At 35.8% G+C, this 21,501-nt stretch overlaps 1 protein-coding gene and 1 long non-coding RNA gene across 6 annotated transcripts in view; one reads left to right on the top strand and one right to left on the bottom strand.

Moving 5' to 3' along the window:
- alpha-Catr (alpha-catenin related) overlaps positions 1–14,697 on the top strand; it is a 118,237-nt gene extending 103,540 nt beyond the window's left edge. For 3 of the 5 annotated variants that reach the window (XM_076534896.1, XM_003705430.3, XM_076534895.1), the window contains one exon: positions 941–2,458. In XM_076534896.1, coding sequence (XP_076391011.1) covers positions 941–1,348 — 408 coding nt within the window. In that variant the 3' untranslated portion in view covers positions 1,349–2,458. Of the gene's footprint in view, positions 1–940; positions 2,459–3,614 lie in introns of those variants that run through there. The other 2 variants (XR_001096623.2, XM_012290400.2) reach the window with 2 other exon arrangements.
- LOC105663139 (uncharacterized) lies at positions 9,058–13,161 on the bottom strand. The gene is made up of 4 exons (XR_013039193.1): positions 13,040–13,161; positions 10,798–12,686; positions 9,829–10,725; positions 9,058–9,290 (listed from the first exon to the last, which is right to left on the bottom strand). It is a non-coding gene; the product is annotated as an uncharacterized LOC105663139 (long non-coding RNA).
- Positions 14,698–21,501: the final 6,804 nt, after the last annotated feature.

Below are 21,501 nucleotides of genomic sequence, written 5' to 3'. Positions count from 1 at the left end.
ATTCATGAAAGTAGGTAGTCAGACAAGTAGAATAATGAAATGGAACATCAGACCAGTATATTTTGATCAACATAGGTGGTCAGACGAGTAGAATAATGACATAGACAGTAGGACAAGGATATTCATGAAAGTAGGTAGTCAGACAAGTAGAATAATGACATGGAAGATAAGACAAGTATATTCTGATCAACATAGGTGGTCAAACAAGTAGAATAATGACATAGGCAGTCAGACAAAGATATTCATGAAAGTAGGTAGTCAGACAAGTAGAATAATGACATGGAACATCAGACCAGTATATTCTGATGAACATAGGTGGTCAGACAAGTAGAATAATGACATGGAACATCAGACCAGTATATTCTGATCAACACAGGTGGTCAGACAAGTAGAATAGTGACATGAAGAATCAGCTCTCAAGTAGATCCATCATCACTGGTGGTCAGACAAGTAGAATAGTGACATGAAGAATCAGCTCTCAAGTAGATCCATCATCACTGGTGGTCGGACAAGTAGAATAGTGACATGGAGAATCAGCTCTCGAGTAGATTCATCATCGCTGGTGGTCAGACAAGTATATTTGTGACATAGGTGATCAGACAATTAGAATAATGAACTCAGGTGATCAGCCAAGTAGAATAACATGATAAATCATATCGATTTAATTGTTCTACTGATTCCCTACAAGTAGAGTAGAAGTTACTTACAATTGAGCAGTACATAAAAATTGTAATTTCGCTTTTACCATAAATAAACTCTCATCAAAACTATCCCAGACGACCAACTAAAAACCAACTAATCAAAAACCATCTAAAACGACTTAAAACTTGACAAGTGAAGAAAAGCATAATCTCAGAGAAATATTCGCACAGAGTAGTGCAGGTCGCAGGATGTATCGTATCACGCCTAAAGTGTCTCCTTCCATGTATTCATCGACTAGCACAATATCACGATGCCGCAGTACGTGGAGCTGAGTCCAACAACAGTACCCGGTCTGGGCGAAGAGGATTGCTTGTACCCAGTTAGCCCTCAATTACTCCCCTCGACAAGTCCTTACGTGCACCCTCATCCTTTGACCTCCGCCCAGTTGCACGGCATCCTCCGTGCACCTGGTCTGAATTTTCCATTATTCAGCCCGTCCGTGGTTCCTCAATCGACCGGGTCGAGCACCGGTTCACGAAATTCCGCGTCCTTCGTGCATCCCTCGGTCCTGCCATACTCTTCGACGACCACAACGTCCAGTTGTGGACCGCAGGCACCGAATTGTCTGCAGAATCTACAGATGCTGCAGCTGCAGCTGCACCACGCACAGCTGCAGCACTTAAGACACGCCACTCTGCCCAGATAACAGAGACAGATCGCCGATGCTCGCGCGTACGCGCGTGCTACCGCTACGCTACTACGCGCACACCACGAAGCGTTGTTCTTTACGTTGCACAGGTTCGACTTTGGTTTCCCTCAGTTTTTTGCCTCCTTACTTTTTTGCGCTTACTGCACGCGGACATCGATCGGGACTTCTCGCGAAACTTGCGAACTGGGTTAATCGAGTTCACTGGTCTCGATGAAATTTTAACTCGGATTTAAAACCGCGGAGGAGATCGATCGATGCGCGGTGATTTTTCTTAACGCTTCTTTTTTCATGTGGCATTTTACGCGTAGTTCTGCCCGAGATGGTAAGTGCTTGAGTGTTTTTTCTTACTTATCACGGTTTTTGCTTTCGCTTATACTGATGTAACTTACGCTAATCGATCTAGTTTACTGTTTTCAGCCTTCTATTGCAGGAACCGGGCGTAATTTCGTAAATTTTTATACGTTGTCAGGGACACTAATTGTGCTTATTTTTCACGGAAAAATAAGCCGTTGCTCGTGCGAGACGCTTTGGAATAACAATAACATTGGAATTTTTCGAAAATTAGCTTTCTTATAACAGAGTAATAATGTTTGCGTATTATCACGGTGAGAGCATTATTAACAGTCACGATGCTATTAAACGAGCTCATTTACGATGTTAACTAGAAAATCGATGCGTCGGGCGAAAATGTTTTGGGGCTTAATGGAGATAAGAGTAATTAGATTTTGATTATGTGCTTAAGCGCGCATTAATTATTCCTTATTATGCGAGGAAATTAATTCTGGGATATTATTGATCTATAATAATCGGCTCTTTGTGAGCGTAACTAATTATTGAAGATATTCTAACTTAATCATTGGGGATATTCAATTTGGGGCTCTGAATTATTTTAGCGATAACGTTATTATTCTGTTGTGGTTGTTTAGGGAGAAAAATTGGGATTTTGGGAGAAGTTGTGAAATTTAGGATCTCTAGGGAAATTTTAGGATTTGGGGTTTCGGGAGAAATTTTGGAATTTGAGATTTATAGGGAAATTATGGATTTTGGAGGAATTTTGGAATTCGAGGTTTCTAGGGAAAATTTGGAATTTGGGGTTTTGGAGAAAATTGTGAAATTTGGGGTTTCTAGGGAAATTTTAGAATTTAGGGTTTCTAGGGAAATTTTGAAATTTTGTGGTTTCTAGGGGAAATTTGGAATTTGTGGTTTCTACGGAACTTGAGGAATTTTATGGTTTCTAGGGGAAATTTGGATTTTATGGTTTCTAGGGAACTTGTGGAATTTTATGGTTTCTAGAGGAAATTTGAAATTTGTGGTTTCTAGGGAAATTGTGAAACTTTATGGTTTCTAGGGGAAATTTGGAATTCGCGGTTTCTAGGGAACTTGTGGAATTTTATATTTTCTAGGGGAAATTTGGAATTTGTGGTTTCTAGGAAAGTTGCAAAATTTCGAGTTTCTAGGAAAATTTTGAAATTCGGGATTTCTAGGGAAATTGTAGAATTTGGGGTCTTGAGATAAATTATGGAGTTTGGGGTTTCTAGGAAAATTGTTAAAATTTAGGTTTTATAAAGAAATCGTGAAATTTGGGATTTCTAGGGAAATTGTGGAATTTGTGGTTTTGGAAGAAATTTTGAAATTTGGGGTTTCTAGGGAAATTTTCACAACATAAGGTTTCTAGAGAAATTACGGAATTAGGTGTCTCTAGGGAAATTTTGAAATGTGGGGTTTTGGGAGAAATTATGGAATTTGGAGTTTGTAAGAAAAATGTCAAGATTTAGAGTTTCTAGTAAAATTATAGAATTTGAGGTTTCTAGGGAAATTGTCAAAATTTAGGGTTTCTAGCAAAATTATAGAATTCAAGGTTTCTAGGGAAATTGTCAAAGTTTAGGGTTTCTAGCAAAATTGTAGAATTTGAGGTTTCTAGGGAAATTGTCAAAATTTAGAGTTTCTATCAAAATTGTAGAATTTGGTTTTTCTAGGAAAATTATAAATTTGGGAATTTATCTCATAAATTTGCAAAATCCTTCACCAAAAACAATTTCACTACAATCAATCTCCAATAATAATACTCCGATTCAAATCATTGTAACCTAACAATGACACAATAACTCAATAACTACAAAATTCCCCAAATCATATAAAAACGCCCCAACCATAGATTCTTACAAGAAGTCCCAAGACATTCATCCTCCGACGTACACTCTCCTAGTTAATTTCCCCCATGAACTCCCTACAATAATCTAATTAAATCGGACTTATTTTTCAGTACAACCTGGATTTCCGAGGTCTGTCGGCGCGTGGGGCCGGCGGCTCGCCGTACAGGGGCGGAGAGGGTGCGGGCGCCGACGGCGACGGTGGCGGTGCTGGTGTCGACGGCAGCAAGACGGGCTCCGCCCCCGGCAGCGACCCGTCCGTCTGACAGTTTGGGATGGCCCGACGGGCCAAGGGGGACGCTCGCCGCACCCGGGTTTCTTTTCTACTTTTCTAGGAAGAACCCTCGCCTGCCCCAGCGAAGCGTACACGTCGAGACCTCGCGGACCTCCTTCAGGGAACCACGGTGCTCGTTCGTTAACCCTCTACATATTCTACCAAGGGATTTACTCTGTTACGTGTGGTTTTTATTTGTACGTTATGCTCTGTTCGTATGAACTCTTCAAATACTACGAGATCACAAGTTGAAATAGCGTTGACTCCTTGACGTACAAATTTTTAATTACGTAGTTCAGTTTGAAACAATAGTTATCAAGAATCATTAATAGTTGTCAATTGCTATATTGACAAATATAGAACATTAAGAAGATTACCTTAATTATGAAGATTATAATTAAAATTGTAACAAAAATTCAGTTGCAATGAGAATAGCATGGTGCGTCACACTAGTGCGTCACGAGTGTGACGTTGTCAAGGGGTTAAACTTGTTCAGCCTCCAATGAGTCTCAGATCACTGCATTCGTGTCTTAAGTTACTTGAAATCGATAGCCAAAAACTTGAATTGAACCCAAAATTCAATTGTGATGAATATAGAATGGTGCGTCACAGTGCGTCACGAGTGTGACGTCAAGGGGTTAAACTTGTTCAACATCCAGTGAGTTTCAGACCACTGCATTCATGTCTTAAGTTACTTGAAATTGATAGCCAAAAACTTGAATTGAACCCAAAATTCAATTGTGATGAATATAACATGGTGCGTCACAGTGCGTCACGAGTGTGACGTTGTCAAGGAGTTAAACTTGTTCAACCTCCAATGAGTTTCAAACCACTGCATTCATGTCTTAAGTTACTTGAAATTGATAGCCAAAAACTTGAATTGAACCCAAAATTCAATTGTGATGAATATAACATGGTGCGTCACAGTGCGTCGCGAGTCAAGGGGTTAAACTAGTCTCCACTACATCAAATTGCTTGAAATTAGATAAATAATCTTAAAACTCGATTTGACAATAAATATATTAAAAACCACACTGACATCTGAAATAAAATTTGTGCTAACGCAAGTATTAAAAATAATTTGAAGCAAATATTAAAAAGTATTCAAAACCGTAGAGAAATCCCTTGGAGAGAATTGAAACCAGAGCTCTTTAAAGCTCGCATTCGACAACCGAATTATAAAACCGACTAAAATCTGATTCTCAGAAGCTCTCGTCGAGATTGTATCTAAATCGCCCGGTGCTATCGTCGCCAATCGGCGGCCACGATTAACGTAAGAGACCTAGATGATAAGTATACCGAATTTCTATCGAGCCGGTAATCTTTGAGACGCTCAAAGGGACCGATCGGATCGTCGACGTGTACGTTTCGACAACGTAATCGCTTCGAGCACAAGCTATACCAGCGAACTAGCTAACGTTTCTGCTCAATATAGATCCGTGGGCTTTCCGATCGAGAACACGATTTTTATAGTGATAAATCGAGGCACGCTTCTGCACTCCATGTGACTTTATACAATGTAATCCTTCGATTCGAAGGATAATCCGAACGCGACTCTATTCAGCGTGCAATCGAGTTTCATCGCGCCGAACGGCCATGTAGCGGGATGAAACTACACGGTGGCAATAACGCGGCCATATCTGACGAAACCTTGAGCGAACAACGCTGTGCTTCAGGCAAGTCCGTGGCTAAATAGTGGCTTTGCTTTCACTCCGGCGCCATTTTGTCGAAGCAAGAAACTGCGTAACTAGTGCGTAATGGCCGATTCGCCATCAAGATGCAAAGAAAGATGTCGCGGCACGTTCACTCGTTAACGAGCACATTGAAGAATAGTTCTTCCATGTAGAAAAGTTGGTGATACGACAATAATAATTCGGTACGGAGAGTGCCTTTTAGAGGTGAAACCATTTTAGAGGCCAACTTCCATTTTTAAGCGTCGAACCAACTTTGATCTTGAATATCTGAAAGCGTCTTTAACATCGTTTATAATCGTGCTCGTTAACGCGAACGTGCTGCTGCTTCTCCAAAACTGCTTTCAACGTCCAGCAATGATTAATTGAGATATCGCTAATTAGCATGTCTGGCAAGGTGTATTCGTGTAGCCAGGCGGTCTTGCTTATTGCGTGCATCAGCTATGAAAGGCGTGAAATCTGCATTTGTTTTATGGGAATTAATGTTCTGACCTTTCAAATACCTTTCTGAGTCTTTTGTTTCTATTATAACATTGTCTAGTATAATATTCTCTGTTATTATAATATTCTGTGTTTTGTAATATTCTCTGTTTTATAATTTGGTTCTTTGTTGTTCAGTATGGTGCAATATGGGATTAATTGTATATGGTAAATTTGCATTCATTGTATTAGGATTTAAGTAGGTTTAAAGTCCCTAGGTTCCACATGTTCACATTCCTAAATACCTAGATTCGTCACATGTTCATATTCGTAAACCCCTAGATACCTCACATGTTCATATTCATAAAACCTTAGATACCTCACATGTTCACATTCATTATAAATTAAATTAATGATCCTACATTGCACTAATACTGTAACCTGCTGTAATTTTATGTAACCTTCTAAAGACAGTCTTAACTACAATAATATTAACATAATCTCTTAAAGGTATTATTTCGAGTCACCAATGTTCGAACCTCAGATTTCACGCTTGTCACCGAACAATGCGAAAAATAAACTTAACGATCAAACCGCTTTTCGCTCGCGTAGTTCGAGATATCGAGGCTGCAAAGAAACGCAAAATTGCGAATGACGAAAATGAAAAATCGAGCACAGAAACGATGGGGCAGGAGACGGCGATAGAGGGTGACCTGGGGGCGGCAGCAGGGCGGTCAGGGACGTACTTTGTGGCAAAGACACGTTGGCTCACTTGTCTCGAAATCTCGTCGCTCGAGATTACACGTTTTTGCGATTCCGGCTTCTCGATTCGGGCGACACGCGAGCGATGTATTTTTCAAGCCGAATTCGAAACGACGAATCGAGATGCTTCGCGCGGATTGCAACGCAGAGTCGTCTTTGAAACCGCTGACGAAAATTGAGACATCGATTCAAACTATGTTTCGAACGATTTACCCTTTTCGTACTAGATAATTAACACATTAACTACATATTAACACGTTAACTTTGATTTAAACAGTTTGTACCAACCAAGTTTATTATAAACTTGAAAGTAAAAAAGTTTCAAACATAACTTCTGTCATGGACTTACAATGATCTCTTTGAATCTCAATGATTTTTGTGACGTGTTAATATTTTTACAATTATATTTTGATTGAACCCTAACAAAAATTCTAGTTACAATGCTATAAATACTAACAGATTGATAAATCTTACTCGAGTCTTACAAATAAGATTACAATATTAAAAGAATTGTTTGATACCTAAAGGGTAAATCAGTAAGAGCGATAGCAGCATTTTGTATTCCACAACGACAAGCTGTAAATTAATCGCAGTTAAAATCGAGCTCGTTCTTTGTACACAAAGATGAGTGTATTTTACACCTCGCGTATCGCGTCGATAGTGTCTTATCCAGGATAAATCCGGTAGTTCCGATCATACGCGAAGAGCGTCCATCTTGATCCAAGATGGCGGAGACGCTTGAAAATCGCTCCCGCTTCGAGCGATTTTAGCGTCGCTAAACGTACGTTTGTACATAGAACTTTAAGTTCAAGCGAGCTAAACGTCGACCAGTCATGCATTTCTCGTACTTACAGCTATATTATCTATCTATCTATCTATATATTAAATAGAAGATCGATTCTGTATGTATTATACAGAGTTGGCACAAAGAATGCGACCAACAGAGCGATCTGTTGATAACCGATCGTCTTGGTCGATGCTTTTAGCTTGGTAAAATCGACTGACACGATCGGAAAACGAGGCGCGAAACCGGAAACGGAAGCCTCGGATCGGTGGACTTCGATCCCCAAAATGTTCCTAGAGTGTAATTACGCGGATTTCGTGGAGCGTGTACGCGTATAACCTCGCAGGAATTTCAAACTGATGTTTCATCGGTTGTGTAACGCGACGCGTTTGTACAAACTCTGTATCATACTTTATTTAGAATAGTAAGGGGTGGTAAGCTTAAGTTTTTTCTTTGTATAAAACGGCACAAATATTTTGTAAGGGAACGAGTTCTGTTTTCATAGTTAAATCTGATTGGTGGGGTATTAATCAACTAGCAACGATCTGCGAAGCTCGACTGGTAGATCTGAGTTAAATTAGGAATTGATGCTTTGGATTTTTAATCATTCGTTTTTACACTTGGGAAAGTGTAGTCTGAATTTTGTAACTTTTATGGTAGTCGCTGATTTTTAGAAATTGCTTGCAGAGATTTTAATGATATTAAGAAGTACTTGAAAGTAATTATAAAATGTAGATTTTTATATTGGAGAATTTGAGAACTGTCTTCAATATCTTGTATCACAATTTAAATATCTTGTGCAGACTCTGCTCTGCAGTCAATTTTTAATTAAATATTTGCTGTCTCTAGTCTGCAGTCAATTTTTAATTAAAAATCTGCAGCTTCAAGTCTGTAGACATTTTTTGATTAAAAATCTGCAGTTACAGATCTGTAGACATTTTTTAATTAAAAATCTGCAGTTACAAGTCTGTAGACATTTTTTAATTAAAAATCAGCAGTTTCAAGACTAAAGACATTTTATAATTAAACATCAGAAGTTTCAAGTCTGTAGAGATTTTTTGATTAAGAATCTGCAGTAATTGATAGATGTTCAGGGATAAATAGGAGATCTACAGACACAGCTTCGCATTAGGTCGACTTCGTTGTTTCCTGTCCAAAATGGAGTTCGCATCTCGTATATAAACGTAAACCAGTGGTGATAGTACACATAGATCGGGTTTCTAGTCGTTAGATAGAATCAGTTCGTAAGTGTAACATGTATCGATAATATCGTTAGATATGTAACAATAATTTTAACAATAACTCGAAGTTACACGCTCTTAGTAATCACGGTCATATTACGCTTCGAGGAAGCTTCTTAATATTCAAGCTCGCGGATTATTATTTTCCGTTTCCATTCATCGACATTTCGTAGCGTACCCGAATTTACCCGTGTATAATTCTACCTCAATTATTCAAGCGACGATTAGGTGTTCGTGGAATTTCGTTTGTTCGCAGGAGAATTTCTGATGTATGTAAATCAACTCCTGAAGTGTCCGAACAGTTAGTAGTAGATGATGCCATTTAGTGAAACTGTGGGGGAAAAAACTCGTTGAATCAAGGGAACGTTTATTTAACCCTTTGAGTGTGTTTAAATAATTTTTTATTTCTATGTATTTTATATATACTCTGTCGGTAACTTTGCTGACTCACAAAATTTTCACTGTCGGCAATGTTGTTCACTCACGAAATTTTCACTGTTGGTAACCTTGCTGACTCATGAAATTTTCTCTGTCGGTAACGTTGCTAACTCACGAAATTTCCTCTGTCGATAACGTTGTTAACTCACTGTCGGTAACATTACTTATTAAATTTTCACCTGAAAATTTTCAAAGTACTATTAGTGATTTTATAATAAGTGTATGATGTTTAAATATTAATAATCATAATTTGTTGATACTATCTCTCAAATTATATATTTTCAAATTGTAATTAATGGCAGTAAGAGTTAATTAACAATTATTAATTGTTGTCATAACAATTAACAATTATTTTATTTAGAGAATAACGCTAAGAGATGAAAGTCATAGTTATAGGACGTATATATGCGTCAAGAGCACTCAAAGGGTTAACGATCCAAGAACGACTGATCGAAGCAACGCGCGAGACACTTTTTTCCCGAAAGTTCATCGTTGCCATCGATTGTGCCTATCTCTTCTAAAAGGTAACAAATTTTTACTCGAAACACGCGTGTCACGTTTGTAGAACGTCAAATGTTCGCTTCGTGGCTGTTCAGCGCTCCGATGAAAAGAAATACCGACACTAGTGCTAACGAACGAAGTATATAGTGCAAATCGTAATTTATTAAATATACGTACACATAAAAAAGAAAAAATAAAATACTATTACGTGATTACCGAATAGGGACGACTGCTGTTAGTTGGACTGTTTCGTGCCTGTGGTGTAATATTACCCATCATCCGAATGTTCGATCACCTTCAAGTTTTAGTTGAAAAGAGCGGCCATAGAAATTAATCGTGCAATAGATTCATAGTACTTGACGGTGGAATGAGCGGATATTCGACTGAGGATTAGGTTAGGTTAATCATATTGACATTTAGGTTAGGTTAAATTTTAAATCTATTTAGGTTAGGGTAGGTTCCGAATCATAGTTTCATTTAGGTTAGGTTAGGTTCCAAATCATATATTGAAATTACTGTATTTCTGAATCTCTAAATTCCCAAATTTCTACATTCCCAAATACCTAAACCCCCAAATTCCTATATTTCCAAATCTCTATATTCCCAAATCCCTACTTTCCCAAATTACTATATTTCCAAGTTCCTAATTCCCCAAATCCCTACTTTCCCAAATTACTATATTTTCAAATCCCTATAGCCCCGAATCCCTAAATCCCCAAGTCCCTGAACCTACAAATCCCCAGATCCACCAATCCCCAAATCCTGAAAGTTCTAAATCCCCAAATTATACCCCCAAATCCCTAGATCCTTGAATCCCTCTATCTCAAAGTCCCTAGATCCTCGAATCTCCCAATCTAAAAATCCCTAGATCCCCAAATTCCTTACTTCCCAAAGAGGAAAATGCAAACAATCATTTTACCAATTTCTGAATTTCCTAATCTTGAAATTACTAAACTTGCAATCATATTGAATCCAGTCGAATATCCGTAAATCCGTCATCCGTGAACAATAAATTTTCCAATCGTAGTCTTTCCATGTTCGGATGATCTTAATCTAACGAATCGTAACTGTAATATCCGCGCTTCGCACACCGTCGTTCTCTCCGTTGATGTCCTACGTTAGATGACGATTAGTTAGTTAACGAGTTCTAGAAATATACGGATGACAATAATTTCCGGTACTTACTTTCGCATGCGTTAATAGCGACAGGTTAGCTCGCAATTGATAGCTGGAATCGGTATATTTTTTAACGTTACCCGATGGATCTAGGAATTTTCATAGTTTCCACGGTCGGAAGCGATCGTTCGTGCTTGAAGTCGGTGTTAATGGCGCCACAATCGCAGTGACCTTTTATGATTTCTGTTAGAAAACGCTGAATTAGTTACTCGTGCTATGCAATTTTCTAAGAAAGTACAAAAATCTTGTTTAAGCTAATATCGATATATATACATATATATAACCTCTTAAAACTTGTCTAAACGTCTTATAATAATCGATTACTTTAACGCATTATTAATAATACTAATTGATAAGTACATACGATAAGAGATTGTTGCATTTTCTTTTGGGAAAAACTGACATTGTCGTGCCGTCAACGCTTACTTTGTATCTTCTGATTTTTTTCGGCTCACTGGAGCAGCTCACTTCAGGCTATCTTTCTTGTAATCATATACCACGTGCATTAATATAGAAAGTGAATAAGCGAAAATTACTCGAATTGTCTCCATTTTAAAACTCTTTGTATCCACGTTTGGGAAGAACCCTCGATAAATTCATCTAATATACATATATTTATTATATATACATATATATTATATTCTGAGCTTATAGCGGTTTATATAAACGTATGGGAAAAAACGGATAGTTGATTGAATAGCTGGTTCAGTAGATAAAAATCTCTCTTCGATGTGTCTCGGATTTGATACTCGATATAGAATTTAATGGAGAATAACGTACTTACAAGAAAAACACCTACGTAAATTGTAAGCTTTATCTTTCGTCGATTTTATCCAACAAAAAGAATTTACAGTGCGCGTCGATGCACGATTTAATAAAATATAGATTTTTCTACATTTTATTATACGCGACTGATGCCAAAAACACGACTGTAGTTCTCTGCGGTTAGACGCGGTTTATAAATTGAACGCGATTTTAAAGACGGTGACTTAGGGACTTCCTTTGGGTTAGGACTAGTGTAGGAGTGTTCGACTACTCGTCTTCGGGTTTGGCGGGAACTTCAAATTTTTAATTTTCCAAATTTCCATATTTTAAATTTTCCAAATTACCAAATTCTACATTTTCCAAATTTCCAAATTCTCAAATTACTAAATTCCCAAGTCTGCGAATTTTTTATTCCTCTAGATCTTAAGTTTCCAATTTCCCTAGTATCAGAATTTCCCAATCCCCAAATTTCTAAGATTCCAAATTCACAATTTTTGAAATTTTGAAATTTCCAAATTTCTACACCCCTAAATCCCTAAATCCCCAAATCCCTAAATCCCTAAATCCCCAAACCCCTAAATCCCTAAATCCCCAAATCCCTAAATCCCTAAATCCCCAAACCCCTAAATCCCTAAATCCCCAAACCCCTAAATCCCTAAATCCCCAAACCTCTAAACCCCTAAATCCCTAAATCCCCAACCCCATAAATCCCCAAATTTAAAAATTTTCATTTGTCCAACTTTCTAAATTTCCAAACCTATTTGCAAAATTGCTAAATAAAGAAAGAATGAGTAGTGAATTTTCCTTCCCCTACATCGCCGTTTTCCACAAGGAAGCCCACCGTTCTCGATACTGTACATCAGAACGGTCAATTGAACGCGACGTAAAAATCTTAATCGAACGTAGCCTCATAGCGATCTTTCTCTACTTCTATTAAAGCTGCTAATCTTGTGACTTTCTCAAAATTGATCAGCGTGTATCTCGAGCTGTTTCAACATTGTAATTCGTGTGCAAAACGTAGGATACAATTTGTGTCGTATTTTGGTGATGCAGGGTAATGCTTCTGTTTCATTAAATTTTTTCAAAAGACTCTATTACCTAGTTTACTATTTAAATCAGTAAATAATATCCATCTGTTGATAAAAGCAATAAATTAATTCTTTCTTGTGGTACTTTTATAAATTTGTACAGTATAGCTCTGTTTAATTTTGTAATAATTCATTATTCTTTTGATAACAATTTTAAATTATTACTTTGTAATATTCAATGGATTTTATATATCATTTCTTTCATATACTGTTTATGTATGTCATTATTATATTTAATTCAAAAATTTGTAAGATAATTATTAATAGAAGTTATATTAATATCATTAATAATTTATATGATTAGAGGTATAAGTTCATTTGCAACTAACAGTTTTCTTATAAATTATGAATAAACAGAGTTCTACTGTACATACTTCTAATCTTACTTTTCAACTTACTTTGTTACCAATAAATGATGTAAAAGTCTCTTCAAAAACATTTGGAATATGTCACTAGTTATGGTGGCTAAAATTAAATGAACATCCGTAGACATCTCCAGTGCACATTTTGTAGCATTCATAGTATCTGATAGCGAAGAAAATTTAAACTTAGAGAGAATGAGATCTGTTCGAATTTGGGAACGATTGAAAGGCAGTCGAAAGTAGTCAGGGCTGGATTAAAATTCTAAAATATCAAAATTCAATTGTAAATATTATAAGATTCTTCTCTTTTTAATTTCATGAATCTTAAAGTACCTAAAGTCCCAGAATTTTGAACCAAAATCTAAGTTCCAAAGTTACTTTCAAGTTTCAAATATTTCAGTCTCCAAATACTAGAGCTTTCAACTTCTCAAGTGTCGAGATCTCAGAAAACTTAAAACAGTAATGTATTGAAATTTGATGAACCTCAAAGATGCAGTGAATCTCATAAGTTTGATAATTCCAGTGTTGAAGTTCTGTAAATCTCATAAAGTCCAAGAGTGTTTAAATTCCAAAGTTCCATCGTAGGTCTTCAAATTCCAAAGATTCTGTATACTAGATTCCTGAGTTCTAAAACATAAAGATTACAACTCCTAGATCCACAATTGTAAATCATAAAAATTTCAAATATATCAAATCCTATATTCCCAAATCTCACAACCCCAAAATTCTAAAGATTGTAAATCCTACAACCCAAATTATAAAATATAAAAATTCCAAATATACCAAATCCTATACCCCCAAATCTCACAATACCAAAATTTAAAAAATTCCAAATTCTACATCCCTATATCTCACAACCCCAAAATTCCAAATGCATGCATACCAAAATATTCTAAAAACAAAGGTGTAAAAAAGCCTTAATCCTGCCCTGAAAATGGTCGACAAAAAGTCGAGAAAAAGGGGACATTCTGTCGTTATTTCTTTCTCTTCGTTCGACTATTCAACGTGGGGCTGTGATTGTCACCAAACAAAGAAACACAACAAAATGGCCGTAGCACAATGCGGGGTAAAACTTCATTAAAAAATACGTGTCGTTTCGTTTCACCGTGACTGCTCGATGAAAAGTCGTTCGAGGTTTTTACACAACATACACAGACACATAATTCGTTCGTTCGTGTTTGATGAACGCCTTCTCGTAGTTCACACGGTCTTCCCATCGATGCTTAAAACGTTTTCTCGTTGTTTAAGATAATTTTATAAGGAACGAAGGCGATCGATCGATAGAACAGTTGCGGGATTTCTATCGTGGACTTTTTTCAAAATGGTTCGTTTGATCCGTGGTAGGTTCGGTTTTACGCTTCGTGTGATTCTGTGTAATATTAGGATGATTGAGAGCGTAAGAAAGGAAAAGAATGCACGTGTGAGAGAAAGAAATGATTGAAACCAAAAACAACAAAAAAAAAATGATAAAATAAACGCTTACCTACCTAATAATTTATTACCGAACGTTTCATTTGTATTGACGATATTGTATGGCGAATAAAAAATGAAGGTATTGATTGTAGACGAATTTAGCGTAGATAGGTTTCGTACTTCGTATTTAATGAACATTATTGAATCATTATATATCAAGTATTATATGTATTGGAGCCAAAGAGGACAATGGAAATAAATAATTGTAACCAAAACCGAAAGCTGATGCGTTTCCTTTACTTCATTTCTTGACAGCTCATGTAACCACTTGTTGCAGTGCGAGTTTACTTGTTGATTCGAAAAATTTTCCCGCGTAGTTTCGCTACATGGCGCCACTTGTATCTTCTTCGGTTTAATGGAATGAAGATAACTATTTTTATTAGCTTAATTAATTACAATATTAATCGAATTACATACTAGTGCAAGACCAATCTCCAAATAATTTTGACTTTAGCAAAGTAATATTAATTTTTAATCACGCTTAAGATATTACCCTAGGAGTTCCGGTTTTATGCGCCGCCATCTAGTGGTAGAAGACAGGAACTAATTAAAGCAGTGTTTCAAAAGTGTGTAGTTCACCCCGTTCGCCGGAGAGATGGCACCACTTGTTCAATTTTCGAAAAAGCCCATTAAAATCAATTTTAATTGTTTAATTTAGCTTAATTTAATTTCATTTCATTTTACAAATATTTCCTTTTGCAAAAAAGAGTTATTTGCAAAATTTGACCACAATCGGAACATGACGGTATTCCGAAGTTTCGTATAGGATAACATGGGATTGTGAAGGTACTTAAAATACTATCTGTGTCATCTTTTGCACTCCTACTATCAGGACTTCAGAAGTATTAGGATAACAGAATTTGCAAAGAGGTGGCACACCCATAGTTTGCGTAGAAGAGGGTTCATTGTGTAGCATAGTGGGACCACAGATGGGGTCCAAAATCTGCTCCTGATACCCGGTTAGTAGAATGTGCTAGGAGCAGTGTTGGGCAGTCATGAGATTTTATCTCACGCGAGAGCTTTATGCGCATGCGTCAGCTGACATCACAGCTTCCTGCCAATGCCGTACCTAGCCGGAACACGCAGTGGTGACTAATGAGGGCTCCTTAATGATCCCACATAATTTTTCAAAAATTCTTATAATTGCACTGTAAACTATGAATGTATAGGTTGGGTTAGATTACATTAGGCTGGGTTAGGTTAGCTATATATATGACTATATAAATCTATACAACTATATATACATATATTATAAGTAAAATTACAATCGTAGCTCTTAAATTCTGAATTCTAATTCTAAATTAAATTATAATCGTAGCTCTTAGCTCGGTATAGTTCTCTGAAGATTTTTTAAAGCCTTCAGAGAACTATACCAATTACCAGGTCACACCACGTGGAGGTGGCTACGATAGCGACCCACCCTAACTCCAAATCCCATCCTCCCTCCAAATGCAACATCATTTATCAGAAGGATAAATGAGTTCTAACTCTACTCAGCTCATAGGCTCGCATATACAAGTTCTTTACCACAATCCAGCAAAGAACTTGTATCACACACACAAACACATACATTAACTTAATACTAATTGCATCGGATCCCACGCACGCACGCTTAACTTATTCTAACGCCGCAGGGTACCTCTACTTCTAAGATTACACTCAAATAATTTATGACGAATTCAAAAAGCAAAGGGGCAAAAAAGAAAGTTAGAAGAACTTTCTACAAAAAGAGAAGAAAGTTAGAAGAACTTTCTATTAAAAAGAAAAGAAAGTTAGAAGAACTTTCTGTCAAAAAAGGGGACCATTATTTTTCGCCAAGCGAACCTTGCTTTCCATGGGTCAAAGGGTAGCCCATAGTGGCTTACGTGAACCACGACGGCAAAGATGAACCGAAGATACCTTTGGCAAGAACGAGTGATACACCCCAGTTGGCGGAGGGTTCCCATTTCCCCCAGCGCTCTCGCGTCTTACTACAGAGAGGATACCCAGACCGTGATGCCCCTTGGCAGAATGGCGGCGGGTCGGGGAGGCACATCAGAGTATGAGAGGTGCCAACCCCGATCCGCCCCGCCGGGCAAAGAATATCACTCGCGCTACACCGGCACTTGCAGCTCACCTCTACCGCGTGTTCACAGCGCTATGAACCCCCAATGATCCACTTGGGCTCAGAACGATTGACAAAAAATAAGTGGGTATGCTACAAACTAACGCGTACAAACATTGAGAATTGAGAAGATGAATGCAAGTTGGAAGTAGAGGTACTTACAGGGACCCACCCACCCTTCCCACACGATTACAATTAACTTAAAACTAATGCACGCATATAATTAACTTAAAACTAGCGCACGCATCCCTCGATGATCCCTCGATGATCGATGTCTTCAATGATGAGCTATTCATTACCTGTAAAATAAATAGGTGTGACAATGAAAAAGGAAACAGAAAAGGAAATGCAAGATTATCTAGTTAAAATAAAAACCAGAAACATCTGAGTGAAATTAAGACAAACAAGAATTATTAACATCAAAACGTGAGACATCTCAATGAAATTAAAACAGACAGGAATCGTTAAAGTAGAACCCTGAAACATACAAATACAAATAAAACACGTATGAATAAACAAATTACCCACATAAAATAAAAACGTGAAACATACAAAAATGATTAAGCCCTAAATGTGCCTTTTGTTCTAAAATTGCACTCGTATAATGTAAAAGTATATAAAGAAAAGAGTAAAAGAAGAAAGTTGGAAGAACTTTCTTTAAAGTTTCGAGCAATTGACAATAAAAATGATAGGCTATTAATACAATCTAATATGTAACAATCTAATTTGTAACAATCTAATATGTAACGAGTTAAAAAATTGTATAGATGAGTGCAAGTTAGAACAAAAGGCACTTACAATTTGCGCAAGTTTTTCGCCACATGCTGTGACGAAAAACCTGCGCCCGAGCCCACCCTTCCACCCACAGCTCGTAATTAACGTGAACAATGTTTTTACTTATACAAAATTTAAACCTCAAACAAACAAATACAATTAAAGTTGCAAATTGTGGGTGAAGATACGTAATCTTCCTGTATTTAACACAAAAATTTTGAAAAATCAACATTGGAAAAGTATTGTGAATTCAGAAATATGAATTATGCAATTTCTTACTTAGAATCGAAATATAAAACAGAAAAATGTAACTAAGAAATTGCAAGTTCTAATCGTAGCTCTTAGCTCGATATCGTTTTCTAAAGATAATTTCGTGAAAAATATTTAGAAAACGATATCGATTACCAGGTCACACCACGAGGAGGTGGCTACGTTACAATAGTGACCCGCCCTAACTCCAAATCCCTACCACCCTCCATTGCAACCTCATTTATCAGAAGGATAAATGAGTTCTGACTCTACTTAGCTCGTAGGCTCGCATACAAGTTCTTTACGACAAATTTGCAAAGAACTTGTATCACACGCGCACGCATACATTAACTTAATACTAATCCCATGGGATCACACACACACGCTTAACGCAGGGTACCTCTTATTCTAATATTGCACTCAAATAATCTATGACGAAGTCAAAAAGCAAAGGGGAAGAAAAGAAAGTTAGAAGAACTTTCTGTCAAGAAGAAAAGAAAGTTAGAAGAACTTTCTGTGAGAAAAGAGGATCAGTATTTTTCGCCAAGTGAACCTCGCCTTCCATGGGTCAAAGGGTAGTCCATAGTGGCTTACGTGAACCACGAGACAGAGATGAACCGAAAATACTGGTAAGAACGAGTGACACATCCGCGGAGGGTCTCCCATTTCTCCCCGCTTGCGTTTGAAGCAAGTCTGACCGCAGAGAGGAGACCCCTGCCGTGAGGCGGCAGATCGAGATGGTTCATCAATCGATCGGCCCCGCAGAGATGTGTCCCTGGCGCTACACCAGCACTTGCAGCTCACCTCTGCCGCGTGTTCACAGCGCTATGAACCCCCAATGATCCACTTGGGTTCGGAACGATTGACAAAAATAACTGAGTATACTACAAGCTAACGCGTACAAAGATTGAGAATTGTGAAGATGAGTGCAAGTTAGAATAAGAGGCACTTACAGGGACCCACCCGCCCTGCCCACAAGCATACACTTAAAACTAACGCACGCATAAAATTAACTTAAAAGTAACACATGCATCCCTCGATGATCGATGTCTTCAATCTTCGCGTATACGCATTTCGCACATTCACTCATGCATACTACAATATGTTACAATAGACGCAACTTAAAACTAACTTAAAATTACTTAAAATTAATGCATTAGTTGATGATATCCTTCGAAGGAAGTCTTCAATGATGATCTATTCCTTACCCATAGAATGCATGCAGAATTCATGCTAACATTTATATTTATATTAACATTTTCGGAATAAAAGTGAAATAAAACTCGAGTCGACTCGATAAAAATACGCAAATAAAATACAATATACTTGGGAAATGTATAAATTAAGAGAAACATGAATCATTAAAATAAAAACCTGAAACATACAAATATAGTTGAGACAAGTATGGATCATTAAAAATTACTTACATAAAATTAAAATCTGAAACAGACAAAATGTAATTAGGCGCATATGAAAAATTGAATTACTTACATAAAATAAAAATCTGAAACAGACAAAATGTAATTAGACAAAATAACAAGTTGAATTACTTACATAAAATAAAAACCTGAAACAGACAAAAGTAGTTAAGATAACTATGAAACAATAAAAATTACTTTCATAAAATAAAAATCTGAAACAGATAAAATGTAATTAGACACATATGAAAAATTGAATTACTTACATAAAATAAAAATCTGAAACAGACAAATATTTATTAACATAGAAAATAAATTACTTACTTAAAATAAATTCCTGAAACAGAGAAATAATTATTAATTATTAACATAGAAAATAAATTACTTACTTACAATAAATTCCTGAAACAGACAAATATTTATTAATAAAGGAAATAAATTACTTACATAAAATAAATACCTGAAACAGACAAATATTTATTAATAAAGAAAATAAATTACTTACTTAAAATAAATTCCTGAAACAGACAAATATTTATTAATAAAGGAAATAAATTACTTACTTAAAATAAATTCCTGAAAGAGACAAATATTTATTAATAAAGGAAATAAATTACTTACATAAAATAAATTCCTGAAAGAGACAAATAATTATTAACATAGAAAATAAATTACTTACTTAAAATAAATTCCTGAAACAGAGAAATAATTATTAATTATTAACATAGAAAATAAATTACTTACTTGAAATAAATACCTGAAACAGACAAATATTTATTAATAAAGAAAATAAATTACTTACATAAAATAAATACCTGAAACAGACAAATATTTATTAATAAAGAAAATAAATTACTTACTTAAAATAAATTCCTGAAACAGACAAATATTTATTAATAAAGAAAATAAATTACTTACTTAAAATAAAACCTGAAACAGATAAAAGTAATTATGACAGAAAATGGAAGGAGGAAAAAATGAAATCTCCCTTTATTCGAAACGAAACTTTTGAAAAATCGAGATCATATGCTTTGAAAACCCCAAAATCCGAAATGAAATTATAGATTCAAAAACCTCAACTCCGAAATAAAAAGACGTATAGATTAAAAAACCTCAAAACTTGAAATAAAATCACGGTACTCTTTGAAAACCTCAAATTTGAAATAAAAACCTAAAGAGATTAAAAATTTCAAGACCCAATTGAAATGACGAGGAGATCCAAAAACTTTGACTCTCGAAATAATATTCTCGCATGAAATGAAAGAGAAACTGAAATCAAAATACAAGAATTAAAAACCAATCAAAAAATAAAGTTAGAGAGAGGAAGAAATAAAGTCTTGAAAACTTTGAAGCTAAAAATAAAATGAGATAGACTATTAGAGGCCCTATCAGTGAGTACAGGATGCAGGACACACACCATTCACACACTCACGCATACTATAATACATTCTAAATGCCCTACATGCACCTCTTATTCTAAAATTGCACTCGCATATAAAACTTTGTAAAAATTGCAAGAAGATAGGAAAGAAAGTTGAAAGAACTTTCTTTTAAGTTTGGAGAAATTGAGAAAAAAATGTACAAAAAATAACAAACTATTACTACAATCTAAGTTAAAAAATTGTGACAAAGATGAGTGCAATTTAGAATAAGAGGTACTTACAATGTGCGCAAGCTTTTCGCCACATGACGTGACGAAAAACCTGCGCCCGAGCCCACCCTTCCTCCCACAAGCTCGGAATTAATGTAAAACTAATGCACTGTACACAACTTACCAAAAATAAAATGCTGAAATAAATAAAAGTTATTGAGACAAAAATGAATGATTTCATTACTTACTTGAAATAAATATCTGTAACAGACAAGAATAATGACAACTATGAAATATTGAATTACTTACATAAAATAAAAATCTGAAACAGACAAAATTCTATTAAGACAGAAAATTGTGGGAGGAGGAGGAAAATTTTTCTTTATTTCATACAAGAATTTCAAAAAATACAAGACGCAATGAAAATTGCGGATTTGAGGAGGCAACATAACTTACGAAAGAAGAAACACTAAAATAGAGAAAAATTTATTAGCACAGAAATTTAAGAAGAGAGAACAACTTACCAAGAATTAAATTCTGAAACTCACAAAAATTTCTTAACATAGAAAATTTCGATCAATTTAAGAACTTACCAAAAATTAAATTCTGAAACAGACAAAAGTTTATTAACATAGATTTTACAGAACAGAGAGCTTACCAAGAATTAAATTCTGAAACAGACAAAAGTTTATTAATCTATACAATTGTAGGAAAAAAAAGTGAAACGACAATATCGAAAAACAGAAAACACAATAAAAATTACGGATTCAAGATCAATCAACAATAAAACATTTTATACGAAATCAATTCCTGAAACAGAGAAAAATAATTAACACATAAAATTGAGGGAAATTAAAATCGCGAAGGGATATACAAATATCGTATCTCG

Source organism: Megachile rotundata, chromosome 8 (genome assembly GCF_050947335.1).
Source record: "Megachile rotundata isolate GNS110a chromosome 8, iyMegRotu1, whole genome shotgun sequence".
Lineage (NCBI taxonomy): Eukaryota > Metazoa > Arthropoda > Insecta > Hymenoptera > Megachilidae > Megachile > Megachile rotundata.
Note: the sequence above shows the minus strand (reverse complement) of the source record. Positions and strands in the feature narration are given on the sequence as shown.